General features: G+C 44.5%; 1 protein-coding gene across 2 annotated transcripts; it reads left to right on the plus strand.

Moving 5' to 3' along the window:
- The first annotated feature begins 698 nt into the window (after positions 1 to 698).
- Positions 699 to 19,255, plus strand: LOC121280537 (protein rolling stone). Of its 2 annotated transcripts, none has more exons than XM_041192637.1 (3): positions 699 to 951; positions 12,231 to 12,492; positions 18,318 to 19,255. In XM_041192637.1, the coding sequence occupies exons 1-3, from the start codon at positions 856 to 858 to the stop codon at positions 18,854 to 18,856; spliced, it is 897 nt and encodes a 298-aa protein (XP_041048571.1). In that variant the 5' UTR covers positions 699 to 855; the 3' UTR covers positions 18,857 to 19,255. The 2 variants fall into 2 exon arrangements, with proteins under 2 accessions (XP_041048571.1, XP_041048570.1); XM_041192636.1 differs by lacking the exon at positions 699 to 951 and adding an exon at positions 985 to 1,645.
- The last annotated feature ends 636 nt before the right edge of the window (positions 19,256 to 19,891 follow it).

Here is a 19,891-nt window from a genome sequence, read left to right on the forward strand (position 1 = left end):
AAATGGTTAATATTTTTAAAAGGGGTCTTCGTGGTAAGGGATTTTTTCACAAAGACTCTCAATGGCTTAAGCCCACCCTTTGAAAGTAAATTTTGTTGCGATCAATCCCCCTTTAAAAAGGGGTCTGACTATGAGATTTTCAGTTTTAAGAAAGAAAAAAAAAAAATATTCTGGCACTGTCTACTCTGTTTTGCATCATTAACGCAAGCCTGGCAGCCAGGTTCTGTACTGAGGTTAGTTCATCCTGTAGGGTTTTCAGATACTGGCACATGTTTTAACAGTGCAGTCCAATTAAGACAAAGTTCTCCGCTCGTGCAGTTTTTTTTTATAGCAAATGGCGATTGGATTGTTGGGGGTTTTGTAGTGGGTGTGGGGTGGGGGATGGGGGAGGAAAGGCTTCCACATTTGTACAATCAGCCGATTTTGGCATCGGTTCCCCGGATTAGTAATGTGGGATGGGATGGAGAAAGCTGCTTAGCGAGATCCCAAAGTCCCGATACACGATCTGGAGAAGTTCCTGTTGTTCCAGAGTCACTGCTACTTCGCATGCAGCCTCAGATTGAAAGCTGTTAATTCTTTGCTTGGAAGGTTGCCGGGTGGGGCGGGGGGGAGTGGAGGGGGGGAGGTGAGGGGTGGGGGGTGGCGGTGGGGAGGTGGTGGGGGGGGGGGGGGGGGGGCGGGGTGAAGGGAAGCAAAGAATTATGCAACTGCCAGCATAACTTACAGTGATATCAGTACTGAGTCATTCTTAACAACTTCCAACTACCAGAAACCAAATGCCTCTATATAAAGACAGGACAGACTAATGCCAGGACTCAGTCAGAGCACTGAAGTATGTACAGACTGTAAAAAAAAATGGGGGCTTCTTGGAACAAGCACTTTAAGCAGGAGTTCACTCTGGGAAAGTGTTCTCCAAAGGCCAGAGATCCACAATTAATTCTTCTGCCACAGGTAGGACAGAGGTTATATTTCTGTCATTTTAGCAGTTAGTGTCCCAGATGTGATTCATCTGGAGATTATAACTATCTGCAAATCTAAAAGCCGACTAGGAGTAGCTGTGCAGTTTTGAATTGATTGGCTTTCAAGCTAGTACCGGGAGAGGGACACGCTGGATAGCCACTGAAAACAGGCACGGTGATCACAATTCGAGATTTACATGTGCCCATTCAATGTAATGCAGGCAGCACACTAACTTTAGCGTGCAGCTCAGTTGAATAATTGTTGTGTCCAGCCAGTGCTAGCTGCACTGTTCATTGGTTGCTCACATCAGCAGGGGTGGGCGCCAAATATCGTAAATTGCTCATTCCACTTAAAGCTAGCCGGCACTGTTTAAAACCAGCCTGCCCCTCTTAAAGGGGAGATGCACTGAGGCTACAGCAGATGCTGCCAGTCGTGCAGAAAGTGATTCTGAGCTGGGAAACAGCGGAGAATGGCCCAGCATGGGAGCAAGCAAAATACAAGGCTTGTGGATGCTGCACTGGAGGTCTTAGTGGAAGAGGTAGAAAAGGCGAGTGCTGGAGTCCCTCCAAGTACAGTCAAAAGGCAATGGGACCAGATAACTATGAAGCGCTTTGCCAGGAGTAAAGTCCAGAGAACCTGGATGCTGTGCCACGAGAAGTCCAATGACCTCACACGAGTGATCAAGGTCAGTGAATGCATTTTCAAATGCCATATCCTGCCAACTACACCGCTAGCCTTGACCAATGCTCAAATCACCACATTCCCATCACTCACTTACTGACAATCTCTATCAATCGAGACTTATAGCTCACATTGATATGCTTCACCTCACTAACAGACTTAGCACTGCTACAAGCCTCACATCCACATCTCACAGCTTGCACATACATAACACCAGCTATTCAACCATGACAGCAACAACAACAAGACAAATTGTACAATCCTCACTAACATACTTTCCTCTCTCTTGCCAGACAAGATGGCACACAGAGGAGCTAACTGGAGGGGCTTAGGTGCACCCTGTATATCCTAACCACACCGCCTCCCCCCCCCCCACCCCCAGTGAGGAATCAATGCTGGCCATTATTGTGATGTCCATTGCTGAGGCTGTGACCAATGGTGAGGCTGTTGTAAAGGTTGTTTGGTGTCTCACTAAGAGTCCTGGAGGCTTGTATGGTCGAACATAAACTGTTCACTGGTAACCCACAATTATATACATCTCCAAGGTACAGCCCTACATTGGTGCTGTCTCCATGCTAACTTCTTCCTGGCTCCTTTACAGACAGTCTACCATCATGTGGCTTCCTACATCAGTACATGAGCTGTACTTTTTCCCCAGACCCACATTAACCCTTGCTGTGCCAGACGCCCTTATACTACATCTCTGCCTCAAGTCTTTACCCAAGTATATTTACAATATCTTTACCTGCTACCCTTTCTCCCCACCACCACCACACTCCACCCCCCACCAACACTTCAAGTCTCTGATTTTATAATTTCAGACAGTCTGCAGGCTTGGAAATTCTTCCAGATCTTGTTGTGTCACGTTGTTTTAGGTTGATTTTGTTAGTTTGGCGTTGAAATTGCAGTACTCTGCGTTTCCAGCGCTTGGTTGTCTCCATTTGACTGGCTTTCTGCGCTCCTTTGCATTGCGTTTCTCTCTGTATTCAACTAACTGTCCTGTCATCAGCAATTACTGTTCCTGATCCAGGCATTTTTCACGGTCCTGAATACTTCTGGTACTTGAAGTTCATCCAGTTCTAATTTTTCATTACCAAACTCATCGTCCATATGTGAAAGTTGGTTCGCTACACTGAGTGGTTTTTGCTTAGCAGAGGTTGTCTGCTAACCTTCAAGCACACATTCTTTAATTTTACTTCTGCTAGTTTTCTTCTGAGTCTCTTCACAGTCCTTTGTGAAAGCTTCGACTTTCTCTTTGCAACTGCTCTACTTTCTCCTGACATTCTAGGTCCTTGATTTTCATTTCAACCATGTTATTTTTTGACGACTCAGTGGTTCTCAGTAAGTTTGAGGCATCATGTGCTTTTCGTCTAGCTCTTTGCTCTTCAGCATCAGGTTTACATTTTCCAATCTCATTTCTTTCCTTTCTTTCTCTGCCTGCAGCAGAACTTTGCCCTTGTCCTTCATTTTGGTTTCACCATTGGTCAGGCCTGTCTCCAGCAAAGTCTTCATTTGTTTCAATTCTGTGGTGCTCATGGGCTTCATTGTCCGCATGCAGCTTGGAAAGTTCTACAGCTTTTCCTCTTAATGCCTCCTCTTTTCCATTCGACTGGTTCATCAGGTCTTCAGCCTCTTTCTTATACCTTTTGGCTTCCTCCTGGAATATTGAACATTGCTGAGTCTTCTCTGCTAACAAGCTCTTCAGTTTGCTCAGAGTGAAATATTCATTTTGCTTCGCTTCATAATTTTTCAGAGGAACAAACTCTGACCTGAGGAGTCCTTGTAGCATAGGAAGGTCCTTCAACAGGTTTTCCTTTTCCTTGCGAAGCTCAATTGCTTCATCTTGAACTTTCTTGTGATTCAATGGAGTATCCTCGATTTGGTTCTGCTGCTCTTCCATTCTGTTTTACAAGACAGTCTTCATTTCTTCATGCTGCTGAAGGGTCATATACTCCCTTTGCATTTGATCTTGAAGGGCGATTAGCTGTTCTTTCAACTGTTTATTTTCTTGTTGACCTCTTGCCAACTCACACTATGCTTCAGTGCATTACTTTCGCCACTGATAGTTCCAATGCAGCTTTTTGTGAAGTAGTATTCAACATCTTTTTTAACTCACCATGTTTTTCCAGGGCCATCAATCGTATTGATTTTTCAAAGAGTCTTTTAGGGCAGTAATTTCTTTGAGTACCTTTTCTACCTGCTGTTGTGTCTGGCTGTACTTCTGGCGTAGTTCTTCCAACTTAGCTTTGATACAAACATTTCCCTGTCGAATGACCTCATGTTCTTTTTGAAGTTTATTTTTTCTTTTGGATTACCTCAGATAGTTTTCCTTCGTTCACAGCCAGCTGCTCACACCAGAATGCCACTTGCAGTTTGGTAATATGTTGGCATTTTCAAAAAGCTCGATTTATAACCATTTCAGCTGCTTCTCAAACTCTTCTTTCTTCTGCACTAAATTCTTAGGCTTGTGCACTTCATTGCAGTGACATGGTCTCTGACCATCTTGTTGTTTGCTTAGGTATAGTCTCCCTGGGGTCTCCTGTCTCCGTTGCCCTGGGGTCTCCTTGCCTCTGAGGTGCTTTATTGAGGGTATTCTAGATCTTGTTGCACTCTCCACAACTTGGAGTTTAAAGTATTTGTCAAAGGCTTTTACTATCTCATCAAAGCTGGTTGAAGCTTCATCAATGTCTTGCATTGAGTTACTTCATCCACAAATACACCAAACAAATATATAAACATATTAACTTGTACTTTTTCTGATTTCTTACTTAATCCTGATGTATCACTGCAATCTAAAGATTTTCTTCTTCAAGAAGCCCAACTCTGTATCTGGTTTGGCCCTAGTGTCAGTTCAAATTGATCTGGTAGTTTCAATGTACTAACCATAACCATTTTTCATTACAGCCGACTACCTTTTTAATTATTTTTCTTCAAAATGGCGCCGCAGCAGCCATTCTTTTTTCTCATTCCTTTGTTCTTCCTGTGCTTTCCAGGTTTCAGTGGGCTCCCGATGAACAGACAGCGCCATTTTTTTTTAAAACTTATTAGCTCTGCAGAAAATCATTAAAACAAAAAGTTTGGGCTACCTAGTAGTTTTTTTTTCTAATTGGAGAAATGTACTCGCAGGTGATTTTTCAGTTCTGCCTCCTGTTTTTAAAACTTTCAATTTTCATTCAGTTGAACCTGGTTTGCCACGTGGTATTGCAGCAACTGCAGACCCATGCTGCAGCTTTCTTCCAACTGCACTCTGGTATGGTAGTGTTGATCCTGATTACTGCTGATTTTATAAGGAAATTTCTGCCTTTTTATTGTATTCTGCTCACCCGGTTTGTGATTTGTGACTGTTTCCACTCAGGTTCTTCTTTTCATCTGCCTTGATGTTTTAGTCTTTTTTCTTGGTTTGAATTTTGCTCAGCCTTCTGTGATCTGGCTCGTTCCAATGACTTTGCATTCAATCAGGACTGAAAATGGTCCTCTACCTGCTCTGGTGAGTTCTTCAGCCTCCGCGTCTGCAATGGAGCATCCTTTTAAGGTAATCTCCAACTGTGTCTTCGACTTAGGTGCATCTCTCACAGGTCAGACTACAGTTTCGTTATTTTTTTCATGTTTTCTGGATTTTGGGGTCCATCTTTTGCTGCCACCATGTTGTAAGGTTGTTTGGTGTCTCACTAAGAGGTCTGGAGGCTTGTATGATTGAACATAACAAGTTTATGTGTAACCCATAACTACATACATCTCCAAGGTACAGCCCTGTCTCCATGCTGGCTTCTTCTGGTCTCCTCTACACACAGTCTACCAGCATGTGACTCTCTACATCACTATGCGGTACTATTTCCTCAAACACACATGAACCCTCATTCTACCAAACACCTTTACACTACAGCTGAAACCATTGAAGATGACAATATCCTCATATCCTCCTACTTACATCCTAATTCCCCCTCATCCCACTCGCTCTGATTTATAAGCTGCAGGTGGTGTCAACATGCACCTCTTACTTTCCCCCCTCCAATGCCACAATCTTACAGTTCTACCTTTCTTATTTCAGGTACGCAAGAGGTTTCACCTGACCAGGTAGTTGGAGAACACCAAGAAGAGAGTGATGAAGACCCAGCACTGTCACTTGATTTCACACTCACAGCCACCAGCTCAAATACCTTCACAACATATCCCTTAGAGGATAGATTACAGACAGAATCCACATGTGGTGAGCCATCAGGCGCAGGTGGACTACAGTCAGGGCAGGGATAGTGTAGGTGCCTGCACACCAGAGTGCAAGGTTGCACACATGTTGCATTGCAGACGACTTAGGAGAGCACTTCCATAAGACCTTTGGACCATAAGACATAGGAGCAGAAATTAGGCCATTCGGCCCATCAAGTCTGCTCCACCATTCAATCATGGCTGATAAGTTTCTCAACCCCATTCTCCTGCCTTCTCCCCGTAACCTTTGATCCCCTTACCAATCAAGAACCTATCTATCTCAGTCTGGCCTCCACAGCCTTCTGTGGCAATGAATTCCATAGATTCACCACTCTCTGGCTAAAGAAGTTTCTCCTCATCTCTGTTCTAAAAGGTCTTCCCTTTACTCTGAGGCTGTGCCCTCGGGTCCTAGTCTCTCCTACTAATGGAAACATCTTCCCCACGTCCACTCTATCCAGGTCTTTCAGTATTCTGTAAGTTTCAATCAGATCCCCCTCATCCTTCTAAACTCGAATGAGTATAGACCCAGAGTCCTCAAACTTTTCTCATATGTTAAGCCTTTCATTCCAGGGATCGTTCTCGTGAACCTCCTCTGGACCCTCTCCAGGGCCAGCACATCCTTCCTGAGATACGGGGCCCAAAATTGCTCACGATATTCTAAATATGGTCTGACCAGAGCCTTATAAAGCCTCAGCAGTACATCCCTGCTTTTATATTCTAGTCCTCTCGAAATAAATGCCAACATTGCATTTGCCCTCCTAACTACTGACTCAACCTGCAAGTTAACCCTAAGAAAATCCTGGACTAAGACTCCCAAGTCGCTTTGCACTCCAGACTTCTGAATTCTCTCCCCATTTAGAAAATAATCTATGCCTCTATTCTTCCTAGCAAAGTGCATGACCTCACACTTCCCCACGTTATATTCCATCTGCCACTTCTTTGCTCATTCTCCTAACCTGTCCAAATCCTTCTGCAGCTTCCCCACCTCCTCAATACTACCTGTCCCTCCACCTATCTTTGTATCATCTGCAAACTTAGCCAGGATGCCCTCAGTTCCTTCATCTAGATCCTTAATGTATAAAGTGAAAGTTGTGGTCCCAACACTGACACCTGCGGAACTCCACTAATCACCGGCCACCATCCTGAGAAGGACCCCCTTATCCCCACTCTCTGCTTCCTGCCAGACAGCCAATCTTCTATCCATGCTAGTACCTTGCCTCTAACACCATGGGCTCTTATCTTACTGAGCAGCCTCCTGTGCAGCACCTTGTCAAAGGCCTTCTGGAAGTCCATGTAGATAACATCCATTGGCTCTCCTTTGTCTAACCTACTCGTTACCTCCTCAAAGAATTCTAACAGATTTGTCCGGCATGACCTCCCCTTGATGAAACCATGCTGACTTTGCCCAATTTTACCATGTACTTCCAAATATTCTGAAATCTCATCCTTAATAATGGACTCTAAAGTCTTACCAATGACTGAGGTCAGGCTAATTGGCCAGTAATTTCCCGTCTTTTGCGTCACTCCCTTCTTAAACAGGGGGGTTACATTAGCGATTTTCCAGTCCTCTAGGACCTCCCTGACTCCAGTGATTCCTGAAAGATCACCACTAATGCCTCCACTATCTCTTCAACTATCTCCTTCAGAACTCTGGGGTGTAATCCATCTGATCTAGGTGATTTATCCAACTTCAAACCTTTCAGTTTTCCTAGCACCTTCTCCTTGGTAATGGCCACCATACTCACCTCTGCCCCCCAACTCTCTTGAACTTTGGGGATGTCACTCGTGTCTTCCACTGTGAAGACTGACGCAAAGTACCTATTCAGTTCCTCTGCCATTTCTTTGTTCCCCACTATTACTTCTCCAGCGTCCTTTACTTGTGGCCCAATGTCCACTTTTGCCTCTCTCTTACCCTTTATATATCTCTTGCAATCTTCTTTTATATTACTGGCTAGTTTACCCTCATATTTAATCTTCTCCCTCCTTATTTCTTTTTTAGTTGTCCTCTTCGATGAAGAATCTTACAGAAGAACACCATTGGTTACAGACAACAAATGCCTAGTACATTGGAAAGCCTGCCAGAAAGCCTGTGTTTAATGTCAAGGAGCATGGAGGATTCCAGCAGCAACTTGACACAGGGTTTTGCACAGAGCTAAGAGCCCCTCCTATCCTAGGTGGAACTGGTAGCCAACTCCATTTGCAAACTTGTGGGCCTGACCATAATGGAGCACTTGAGGGCTGATATAGCAGCTTCCATTGCAGCACAAGCAGTCGCTCCCTGACACTAGAGTGCTGTAATGGAAGCTCAAACTGTTGTCATGCAAGGTCAGCTTGCTGCCAACGCAAGCTCAGACTGCTACCATCATGGCTTTGGACAACAGCGTGCAAATTGGCTTGCAGAATGTTCCCCAAATCTGTCCTTCAATCTGGCCTAGCATTGCACAGGCACCACCCCGGGGAGTGCCAGTGACTCCATAGACCATGAAAATGCTGTATCTCTCAGAATGGCTGCCTAATTCCTCCTCCCATCCCTGCCGCTCCACCAGTGCCCTTGCTGTTGCCGACCAGCCTTCACGTGAGATAGTGCAATCCAAAGACAGGCTTTCTAGTCCCAGGGCTGCTCGAGGCCATCCCCCAAGGTCATCTGCAGCCTTCTCCACTGAAATTGGGCAGCCTTCCAGCAGCCAGTGGGGCAGCACAGTGTAGGAGCAGCTGGACAGACAAAGGAACGCAGAAGATGGGCACTAAGGGAAAGCACAAGGGTGATTAGTTGACTTTTGTGGCATATCACATGATTTCATTCATAAATTTGGTTTATGTTGTGGTGGCTTTTACCTCTGCACTGTGGCCAAACAGAAGCTGTGATGGTTGGAGGGAACAGTGTGGGACTGTTGGCAAATGGGGAAATGAGGATTGCGGTCACTGGGATCCCTATCGGATGAGTGTTTCACAGTCAACCCTGGCAGGAAGTGACTTTCTAAGTTGTTTCCTCCCTTCTCTAACTCCTCCTCATGTTCCTGTTCCTTAGCTATTCACCACTAGCTGGTGGCAAGGGCTGTGCCCTCATGATGGAGGGATTATGCAGCAACCACCATGAACCTTGACATCTGCTCTACAGGGGCTGCTCCTGAGCAGTACAGGCATTGGAAGCATTGTTTCAGCGTGATAATGGTCTGCCCTGTGACATTTCATGTGTCAGCTTAGCTGTCATGTGCACAACGCACACCTTTGTGTGGTTTGAGCAGTGGAGTCATTAGCCATGTCATCAGTAGAAAGCCCTTGTCATCCGGTAGCTCCCCTTTGGTTTGTTGCGATGGCTCAAATGCAGCTGGCGCAGCACACCGCTGTAACATGAAGGCATCATGACTGTTGCCAGGATACTGGATATCGATCTACATGATTCGTTGCTTACGGCCACACACCAACTGAGCACTGGGGGAGTGGAATCCCTATCGGTTCCAGCATCTTGCAGAGATGGTATGTGGCGCATGCAAAGACTTTTGAATGCAGTCAATGGAACCCTTCATCCTGAGGAAGCCTGCAATCATAGAAAAGCCATGTGCCAGCTCCACCTTCTGTTCTCTGGCTAGAGAGAGTGAAATGTAGTTAACTCTTACTGAATGCTGAGGCTCAGCGATCTCCCTTAAGCAACAGTGGATGGCAAACTGCAAGATGTTGCAAATCTCTCCTGCCCCAGCCTGAAAGTGGCCAGACACATAAAAGTCCATCAGAATCATCACCTTCACAGCCACTGATAACGCCATCCTTGCCCTGCTCTGAGCTAGTAGATGGTAGATTTCAGTGAAGGTGTCTTTACTGAATCGTAGGTGGGTTCACACATTTTTCCTCACTAAAGCTCAGCAGGCAGAATTGCTGCTTGAAGACTCTTGATGGATATGGCCTCCTGCTGAGAGCCCTTCTCCCCTCCTCCTCCTCCACCTTCTAGTAACTTCTCCTATTCTACATGGCCTTTCTTCATTCTCAGAGGAAACCCACTCAGAGCCCCAATGTCTGGAAGCAACTTTCAGCATAAAATTTTATTTGACCCAAAAGTACTTCAATAAAGGAAACATGTTGCATATTCAACCTTCAACCAGGTAGAAAAAACCTCCAAAAATGTAACAATTGCACCAACAGCCAAAATAAATAATCCAGCAACTAACCTGGAAATGCTTCATGATCCCTGTAAGTAGTGTGGGTTGGGTGAGGGTTTTTTTTCCAATTAATCATTAGATGTGGGCACCACTGGCTGGGTCAGCATTTATTGCCCATCCCTAATTGCTCTTGAGAAGGTGGTGGTGAGCTGTCTTCTTGAACAGCTGCAGTCTCTGTGGTGGAGGTACTCCCACAGTGTTGTTAGGGAGGGAGTTCCAGGATTTTGACCCAGCGACAGTGAAGGAACGGCGATACAATTCCAAGTCAGGATGGTGTGTGGCTTGGAGGGGAACTTGCAGGTGGTGGTGTTCCCATGTGTCTGCTGCCCTTGTCCTTCTAGATGGTAGTGGTTGTGGGTTTGGAAGGTGCTGTCTAAGGAGCTTTGGTGAGTTCCTATAGTCCCTCTTGTAGATATTACACACCGCTGCCACTGTGTGTCAATGGTGGAGGGAGTGATTGTTTGTGGATGGGGTGCCAATCACTCAGGTGGGTGGGGGTGAGGGCATCCTTCATTCTGTTTAACATTGTGTACAGCTGTGTGAGTTTAAGACAAGGGGTTGGCTGGAGTGTGGTGTTTGCAGTGGCTTCAAATTAACATTGTACACTGATTCACACTTCTTTGTTCTATATGTTTCCAATAGTTGCCCACCATTGTGGCTCAACCATTTTTACCAAGGTGGCATCTCCAAGGGCACTTCCCAACAAGTGCGCACATACTATCTCGAACCTTTTCCAAGCCTTATATAAAGACGGGCACTATACACCCAGCATGTGGTAACTTGCATTGGGAGGCTCATGTCCCACTGTTCCGTGACTGAGTAGTCATGGCGTGCTCAATATTTTTCATGCAGTGAGAGTAATAATCCAGTTCAAGTCCTTTTCTGGCCTATTTTAAACATAACTGATCTGGAAATATGAAACTAGGATCAGCAAGTGACTATGAAGCTGTTGGATTATTGTGAAAGCCCAACCGGTTCACTGTCGTCCTCACTTAGGTGGGCCTTTTGGTGACTCCAGTCACACAGGAATATGGTTGACTCTTCACTGCCTGTGATGTGGCCTAGCAAGCCACGCATTTGTATCGAACCACAACACATCACCACGGCCACAGTGAAGTTAGGGACGCTCTTTAAATCTGGCCTTCCCACTGTTCCCGCACCCTGATGCTGAGCATATATATATGAAGGCCCGGCTGACAATAGTGGAGCAAACGGAAGAAGGAATCATGAAGCTGGAGTCAGAGGAATGAAGAATGGATGATATAGCAAGAGAGATTTGTAAGCATGGAAAGTGTTACAAAAATGGGGTGGGGCAAGATTTAATAAATTTAAACAAAGAATAACAACTTTAAATTCTTGATGTCAGAGGACAGGGAACCAATATGAATCACTGGGTGCGCGAGGGACAAGCTGTTAGGATGTGAGCAGCAGAATATTGGATGAGCTGAAGTTTATGGAGGATGGGAAAATGGCCAGAGGATTGTTGAGGGTCGAGGTAACTAAGCCGTGGATTAAGATCTTAGCAGCAGATGGGCTGTGATGGGGTCAGAGGCAGGCAATGCTATGAAGGTGGAAGTAATCAGGCTTTGTAATTGCGAGGAAGTGGGTCAAAAGCTCAGCTCTGGTTTGAACAAGATGACTGGAAGTTTCCAAGTTTGAAGCGAAATCTGTTTTGAGTTAATCAGCTAGAGTTCCCTTGCCTGCTTACTGTCCAGTAGACTGTTTTGCAATGCATGTGTGTTGTGTGCATGAATATATTTATGTGTGTGTGTGTGTGTGTGTGTGTGTTTGTGTGTGTAGATGAAGGTGAGGCCTGGATTACGCTCAGCTGTTATGCCTCACCATTGTCAAATGGTCATCAAAAATTCTAATAGGAAATTCTTTACCCAAAGAGTGGTGAGAACGTGGAACTTGCCACCACAGAGATTGGTTGAAGCGAATAGTACAGGTGTGTTTAAGGAGAACCTGGACAAGCATACAAGGGAGAAGGGAATAGAGCGTTACTATGACAGATTTAAATGAGGAAAACTGGGAGGAGGCTTTAACACCCAAGTGGTTGTGGGGCAGGGGGATGTCCATTATACCCCTGACAACTTTCCTTTCCATTATTTGGCAGTAATTATACAATTACCACCCAGGTTGTGACGATTCACCTTATTGACAGCGCAGGTTCACCTTCTAAAGAAGTTCTTGGTTCACGTTGACTGAATGCTTCTCTTTCTTCTCTTTCAGTGGAGGATGTTTCACCCAGCTGGCTGGTTTTTGTATCGCATCTTCACTGTAGTATACACCCTGATCTGGTGCATTTTGAGTGGAGTTCAGACCAACAGCCCTAAATGGTTCATCTTCCTGACGCACATAACCTATACCATCCTAACCATTTATTTCATCTTGGCATTGGTAAATTTGATATGCTACTTGGCACTTAGACAGAAGAAGTCAACACAAACCATCGAGGCAGCCTCCTTGGAGGAGATCTCAAGCTGCAGCCCAGGTGAGACAATAACACAAATGTCACAGTTATTGGCGAAGCAATGATGCTTGCCTCTTACCTCGAAAAAAGCTGCCTACAAAGTCATCACCATAGCGCGGACTCCCCCCTTTCCTGATGCCAGTTTGAATCTGGTGCCAAGTTGAGGAGATACAACCACATTGAAGTATTCTAACAGATAGCAAACCAGAAAGTAAAATGCACTGAAATTTTCCATTTTTAATTGAAGTTTTAATTGAAGAATGAAATAAATGACTGGAACATACACATGGGATTAAGATAGAAGCTAAAATATTAGAAACAAAGTTTTTAAAAGCAATATTTTAAAAATGTGATTTTTTAAATCATAATGGAAAAATTTGGCATTCTACAAATGAAATTAGTTAGAGCCTGTTTGGCAGCAATTGTGAAGTTAGTACACCATTAAAATCCTAGTCAAACTTCATTCAATGGAGAGTGACTTTTTCAAGGATTTTTTTAGAGAGAGACTAACAGTGTAAAAGGGGCATATTTTCATCAGTTCAGTGATTTCTAATTAATTGCAGTCTGGGGGGACTTCATTAGCACCCCCTATGGGAGAAGTGTAGAACTACTGATGGCAATTTCTGAATCTCCACCTTTAACTGCATATGTGCAGACTCCAGAAGTTGCTGTCAGCTTCAAAGGTGCAATGATGGCAAATGTTGACAGTTTTGCCATCATTACTACCACAACATTCCTGTGTAAATTTCACAGCTACTTTTGATACAGGTTTCAACAATCATTATCATGCATTTTCTCCTTTACTCCTCGTGTTTGGTTCCATTCTTACCCGGCCCAATGTACCAGCACATCTCCTTCAATAATCGTTACTCCAGAAAGTACCTTAAACCAAAACAAAATAATTTCCAGACCTCAAAATGTTACAATGTTCCCTTTTCACAGGTCAATCTTCACCTTCTCATCACATCCCACATTCACTTCTCTCCAAGAAACCCACCTCATTCCCTCTTTAGTCAACTCAGACTGTATAGTTCAAGGCCTTTCCTGATATCCTATCCAACAACTCAACAATTGGCATAACTGTACTTAAAGGAAGCTAGATTAACGAATGAAGGATAAACCAATAGAAGGAAAGATTGATAGGTGGGAGGATGCTCATGTGGAGCATCAACAAGTTCATGAACTTGTTGGGGCATATAGCCCATTTCTGTACTGTAACTCTGAGCATCATTTTCCCCCTGTTGGGGCACAGTGCTGCCTCAGGGAAATCAGTTTCGATTTAAAACTTATAATAAACATGTTTAAAATTTTTCCCTGCCATGACACTGTCACCTGAGTTGGGACATGTCCACAAGTTTTATTGAAACCTTTCTTAAAAATTTTTATACCCTCATGAAACCTCATCCCGCCCATGTGGGTGAGGTTCCATGCTTTTTTCCGAAGCTCGCCTGGGCTCCCGGCTTGCCCCGCCCACCTTAAGACTGGACGGGCAGGTCCATCAATGAGGTTAATTCGTTTTTTAATGGTCTTAACAGGCCGTTGATAGTTTGGCAGGTGAGCAGCCGAATTGGCTGCGTGCCTGCCGAATTGAAAATCTAAAATGACGTGGGGTGACGTGGGAACACAAACCCAACGTATCCCTGCGTAATTTTACGCTTTGGCGAGCGGGCCCCACCCCCGCTGGCTGACCGGATAAACCTGCCCTCAGTGTAATTCCACGTCCTGTTTTGGACAGCCTACAACACACTAGTTTTAAAATAACAGGTATTTCATACCTTTGAGGAAGGCAAATTTACCATGCAAACTCCATACAAAATCTTCGCTTTGAAAAGAACAGTTTTTAGCTTAAAAGAGTTCAGTAAAGCGCTGAGAGGCCCTAACTTTTCAGGCAGCGTACTCTGCCCATCAACTGGAGGAATGACTCACAGGTGAAAGAGGTAGCTGGAGGGTGGGAACGTGGGTGGGATCTTATGACTGATCCGTCGAATTATTGTGTTTGTAATAGTTCAGCTCAACATTCTTGCTGCTGATTGGCTGACTTTGTCGAATGGATGGTGGTTTATTTCTTGAGTAAGGTTATGTCCCTGATGGGAAGGCTGCTGTCTTGCTAATTTTGCCTTTTGGCCTTTCTAGTGGCAAGGTTCCTAACAAACAAACAAGTGGTGCTGCTACAGGAACTCCATTGTCACTGGTCATCGTGTTACAGTCAGGAGAGAGACCATTCAAATACACTGACTTCCTCTTACCCACCTGTCCGTAAGCAGAAGGTGTTTTGAATTAGAAACAGCAGTGGCATGTTTTTCCAATTCCCTCGGTTTTGTAATCCAATTTTACCACTAATCCACAGCAAACTCGAGTTTGGATTAATTTTTTTTATGCATTCACGGGATGTGGGCTTCACTGGCTGGGCCAGCATTTATTGCCCCTCCCTAGTTGCCCTTGAGAAGGTGGTGGTGAGCTGGTGGTGGTAAGTCAGAAGGTTAGTTTTTTTTATTCATTCACGGTATGTGGGTGTCACTGGCTGTGCCAGCATTTATTGCCCATCCCTAATTGACCTTGAGAAGGTGGTAGTGAGCTGCCTTCTTGAACCACTATAGCTCCTGAGGTGTAGGTACACCCACAGTGCTGTTAGGGAAGGGGTTCCAGGATTTTATCCCAGCAACAGTTAAGGAATGGCGATATATTTCCAAGTCAGGATGGTGAGTGGCTTGGAGGGGAACTTCCAGCTGGTGCTGTTCCTATGTGTCTGCTGCACGTTCAAAACCAGGAAAAAAAAAGGAGTCTTTGCCACTTCCCATTCTGCAAATTCACACAGTAAAAGGGGAGGAGGAATAGAAACAAGGAGTTTTACAGTGCAAAGACCACAAAAAAATGAACAATAGTTCACTTGAGTTCCAGAGTCCAAAGTCAGAGTCCAGAGGGTGTTTCCTCTGTAGTGGGGTTCTGTTCTGATGTGTTTCTGGCTGGTTAAATGATGGTCAAATGTCTTGAAATAAATGATGCTGCTACACGATGAGCTTTTCCATGTTTTGACTACTTGGCAGGTGTTGATCAAGCATCAAGCAGGCTTTGAGGAGTTGAGACTGCTTCCCCAGCCTGGCTGCTGGAGCTCTGTCCAGGTAGTGTTAAAACAGAAGTCTGGCTATGAAGACCAAAGATGTAATAGTAAACTGCCTAAAAAGCGAGTGGTTTGGGTCATGTGACCTTCCTTCTCTGCAATGACTTCAAAAGGGATGTTTATCCAGTGGCTGGAACTAATATTCATTTGGTTCCCGGACTGATAATGTCTCAGTCATTATTTTATTGAAAGGGGTACCATCCATGTTGAGCATCCCCTATTTGGGAAGCCGCTGTCTCAGCAGACCCACTGACTTTGCCAGCAAATTTCATTTAACAAATGCAAGTGGCATTCCCGTAGCTCCCTTTGCAATTAGCCTGCACAGTCCCAGGTGTGACGTGTGTTTGTTAGTAGCTCTCTGGGCATAATGAGGTGTAACATTCCAGAAACTGAGAAAAGAATTATTTTGTCCTTGAAACTCCTGAGGATAGCTCCCAGACAGAGAGCCATCCCTGTGATCAGGTGACTTGTAGCAGCCATCTTAATTTTCTTTGTTCAGCAGAAAAAAACCAGTTCTTAAAAATAAATAAGAATAAAGTTTTTAAATATATAGTAGCGGGTTTCTTTCTGCGTCGTAGGAATCCAACATTCATTAAAATCTTTATGGAAGAGTTTAAACAAGCAGCACTTCAATTTGTTATTCATAATCTAAAGTCTGGTTGCAAATATGTCAACAACACATTCTTCATGTGGCAATATGACAGGAGAGAACTTCATAGTTTCTTACAACACCTGCACAATAGCAGATGTTCGAATGTTAATTTTATCATGGAGACAGAACAACAACATAACAACATTCCTTACCACAGAGGTAAAAGCAAAGAACTGCGGATGCTGGAAATCCAAAACAAAAACAGAAACAGAAATACCTGGAAAAACTCAGCAGGTCTGGCAGCATCGGTGGAGAAGAAAAGATTTGACGTTTCGAGTCCTCATGACCCTTCAACAGAACGGGTCTTCTGAGGTGTGACATTCCAGAAACTGAGAAAAGAATAATTTTGTCCTTGAAACTCCTGAGGATAGCTCCCAGACAGAGAGCCATCCCAAAAAATCTACAAGAACTTCACCATATTAAGTATGTGATTCAGCTCAATGGATTCCCTTCCTATAAAATTAATACTCCCCCACCACCACACCCCCCCCTCCCCAGTTACCTCACTCAACACAACTGTTCTGTTGAAGGGTCAAGAGGACTCAAAACGTCAACTTTGCTCTTCTGCACCGATGCTGCCAGACCTGCTGAGTTTTTCCAGGTATTTCTGTTTTTGTTTTTGTTTAACATTCCTTACCATTTCTCAAAGTTCTCATCAGCAAGTCTCATAGTGGCACCATTACATCAAGTTGACCATAAGCCCACTCATTCTGAAGACACCTGAACAACTGATCTTTCCATCATCCCTCCACCCTTCACTCAGCTTCCAACACACTCAATTGCAGACATTACTTCATGAGTGACAAAAAAAACTACAAGAACTTCCCCATATTAAGTGTGCACTTCAGCTCAATGGATTCCCTTCCTACAAAATTAATACTCCCCCACCACCATACCCCCGCCCCTCCCCAGTTACTCACTCAACAATTACTTTCATTAAGAGAAGAGTCAGCTTCTTGTACATCAGTTCCACCTCACACAGATTACAATGCCTACTCAAGCCAGTGGACATTGAAGTCTGGTACAAGTCATCTAAGAAGATCCACTCCATTGTTCACACCCACAAAGACAAGAAACTATCTTACAACAAACCAGGAATTGATAGCATGCCATGCAATTGCAAAATCGTCTATATTAGGCACGCCTACATACTAGACTCGAGGGACATCAAACCTTCAAATACAGTGAATAGGACAAATCGGCAATTGTAAAACACACTCAGCTTAATAATCACTACATCCAATGGCCCAACTCTAAACTTATCTCATCCATCACACATTGGCATACAAGGCGCATCAGAGAGGCTTTAGAGGTCCACCAACACCACATTGTCCCCAAGACAGAAGCCTTCTTATCAGTGGCATCTGGCTGCTCTTACTCAAGAAATGCACTACCATTCATTCTACACAGTTGACCAATCATCAGCAAAAACGTTAACATGAAATGACCTATTATAAACGCGATGCCTGACCGATCAGCAGGGGGATCTCGCCCAGATTTCCATCCTCCATCATATATAGCTACCACGCACCTGTTCCAGTTACTCCTCCAGATGATGGGCAGATTGCACTGCCCTAAACATTGAGGCCTATCAGTTCATCCAAGTAAATCTTTTAAGGTAATAATTGTTGCTTTCGGTGCAAAGTTTTACGTGGTGCAACTGTAAATTTGTCTTCCTCGATGTTACTGCTCTCACCATGAAAATCTTCACAACTTTTGAGAAATGTAATAGTTTACAAACTATTAATGGGACACCAAATTCTCATTTCTGTCTCTGTCTGTCTGCTCGCTCTCTCTCTCTCTGTCCGGGTCTCTGTCTCTCTCTCTCTCTCGCTCTCTGTTGCTTTTTCTCTATCTGTCCCTCTTTTCCTCTCTCTCTTTGGAGATCACCAGCCTTCCTCATATCCCTTTTATGTACACAAAGGTCATTAACTCCTGTTAAATGCAGGAATGATGTCCTAATGGGACACCTATTTGAAATTCAAAAGATTCCTATGATTCCCATCTCTTAGCCAATACTAAACAGCTATTGTGGGCGCATTTTTAATTATGCCATTCTGTTTTCTTTGTTATAAGCAACTCCAGAAATTGAAGATGGGGCCCCTAATCGGAAGTTGCACAAGGAATTCTGTGCACCCTTTTCGGCACCGTATTCCACGATCTGCATCCAGTGGACTCTGCACAATCTAATCTGTGTGATCACCCTTTTTGTCACAGTTGCCTTCTGGAGCTTTGACTATATTCCAGGGAGATCCCTTGACTCCATTAGCATCAATATGCACGTGATCAACTCAGTGCTTGTACTGCTGGAGCTGATTTTGTCGGCAGCTCCCATTCACCTCGCCCATTTCATTTACGCCTTTATCTACTGCCTGATGTTTATCCTCTTTAGCGTCATCTACTGGGCTGCTGGGGGCACCAACCTGAAGGGAAAGCCTTACATCTACAGGTCACTAAACTACGGGGAAAATCCAGGCCCTGCCGTGGGCTACATCATCCTGAGCATTTGTTTTGTCATGCCGTGCCTTCAGTTCCTTGTGTGGAACATCCACCTGCTCAGACGTCACGTGTATCTCAGGCTCAACAGGAAGGATAGCGATGTGCCACACTGTTAGCATGGCCACGGGTTTTCCTCATTTCGCTGCAGGAGAATTTCGAAATCAGGTGGCAAAGAAAGGGAACAAACCTGAAAAGGAAGGTCATGTAAGCACCAACAAGTGTCAATGAACAGGATAGGGAATCGGCATTTTTTATTCTGGGAGGTTGGCCCACACTGTGGGCTTTTATTTTTCCCCCTTGAAAGAAACTAAAGAGTGCAACTTAGAGAGTACTCGAGTGGAGAGGGGGAGACACCTCTGAAATATTATGTGTTTTCATTGTATTTCTGGCCAGGAGCCCCCCTAGCTCTAGAGGCAATATTCATATCTGGTTCAAATACCTTTTAGCAGATATTATGTCGTATATCAATATACAATTGTGTATTCACCCATATTAAAGTCATACGTATCAAGTCATAGATCTGTGTGAAGTCCATCTATCCTGTCATGTACATTGCAGTATTCTAATCAATTTAATCTGTCCACTTCAAATACATAACACAATGTCCAGACCATGTGTTTTGTAATGTGCAAATAATCACCTCTGTTTTAATACACGAGTCTAGAATTTATTTCCTACGACTTTAGCTCTGTCCTCTCTTTTGGTAGAGGTGCTCATCATTGAAAATATATGGATAACGCCTCCATTAACAAATGTCATTGGACTACATTAAGTGTTGTACACTAATGTCACTAAAAGGTATTTCTAAGACTCTGGCCGAAATTTTCCGTCCCCGTTGGCGTCCGGCATCCTGGCTGGCGTGAGTGGACAATACGGTGGGAAGGCCGAAGATCGGGTTTCACGGCATCAGGAGACCAGTTTGCGATGGTCACGGCTCAGGCTGTGAATGGCAGGCAGCGTTCCCCCCCCCCCACCCCCCCCCCCCCCCCCCCCCCCCCCCCACCCCCCCCACCCCCCTTCCCCCACCCCGCACCTCGGGTACATCTGCATATAATCATAATCCGTGCTCACCAGAATCATCCCCCCTGCTCTGGGTTACCCGGGCATGTCGACATCCAACGGCACTTAAAAGGCGTACGCCTGGCGGACTG

This window comes from Carcharodon carcharias, chromosome 7 (genome assembly GCF_017639515.1).
Source record: "Carcharodon carcharias isolate sCarCar2 chromosome 7, sCarCar2.pri, whole genome shotgun sequence".
NCBI lineage: Eukaryota > Metazoa > Chordata > Chondrichthyes > Lamniformes > Lamnidae > Carcharodon > Carcharodon carcharias.

Coding starts and splice junctions, on each gene's coding strand:
- LOC121280537 (XM_041192636.1), top strand. CDS start 1,430: ATGGCCCAGCATGGGAGCAAGCAAAATACAAGGCTTGTGGATGCTGCA. Junction 1,646..12,230: donor ACCTCACACGAGTGATCAAG/GTCAGTGAATGC, acceptor CTTCTCTTTCAG/TGGAGGATGTTTCACCCAGC. Junction 12,493..18,317: donor GATCTCAAGCTGCAGCCCAG/GTGAGACAATAA, acceptor CTTTGTTATAAG/CAACTCCAGAAATTGAAGAT.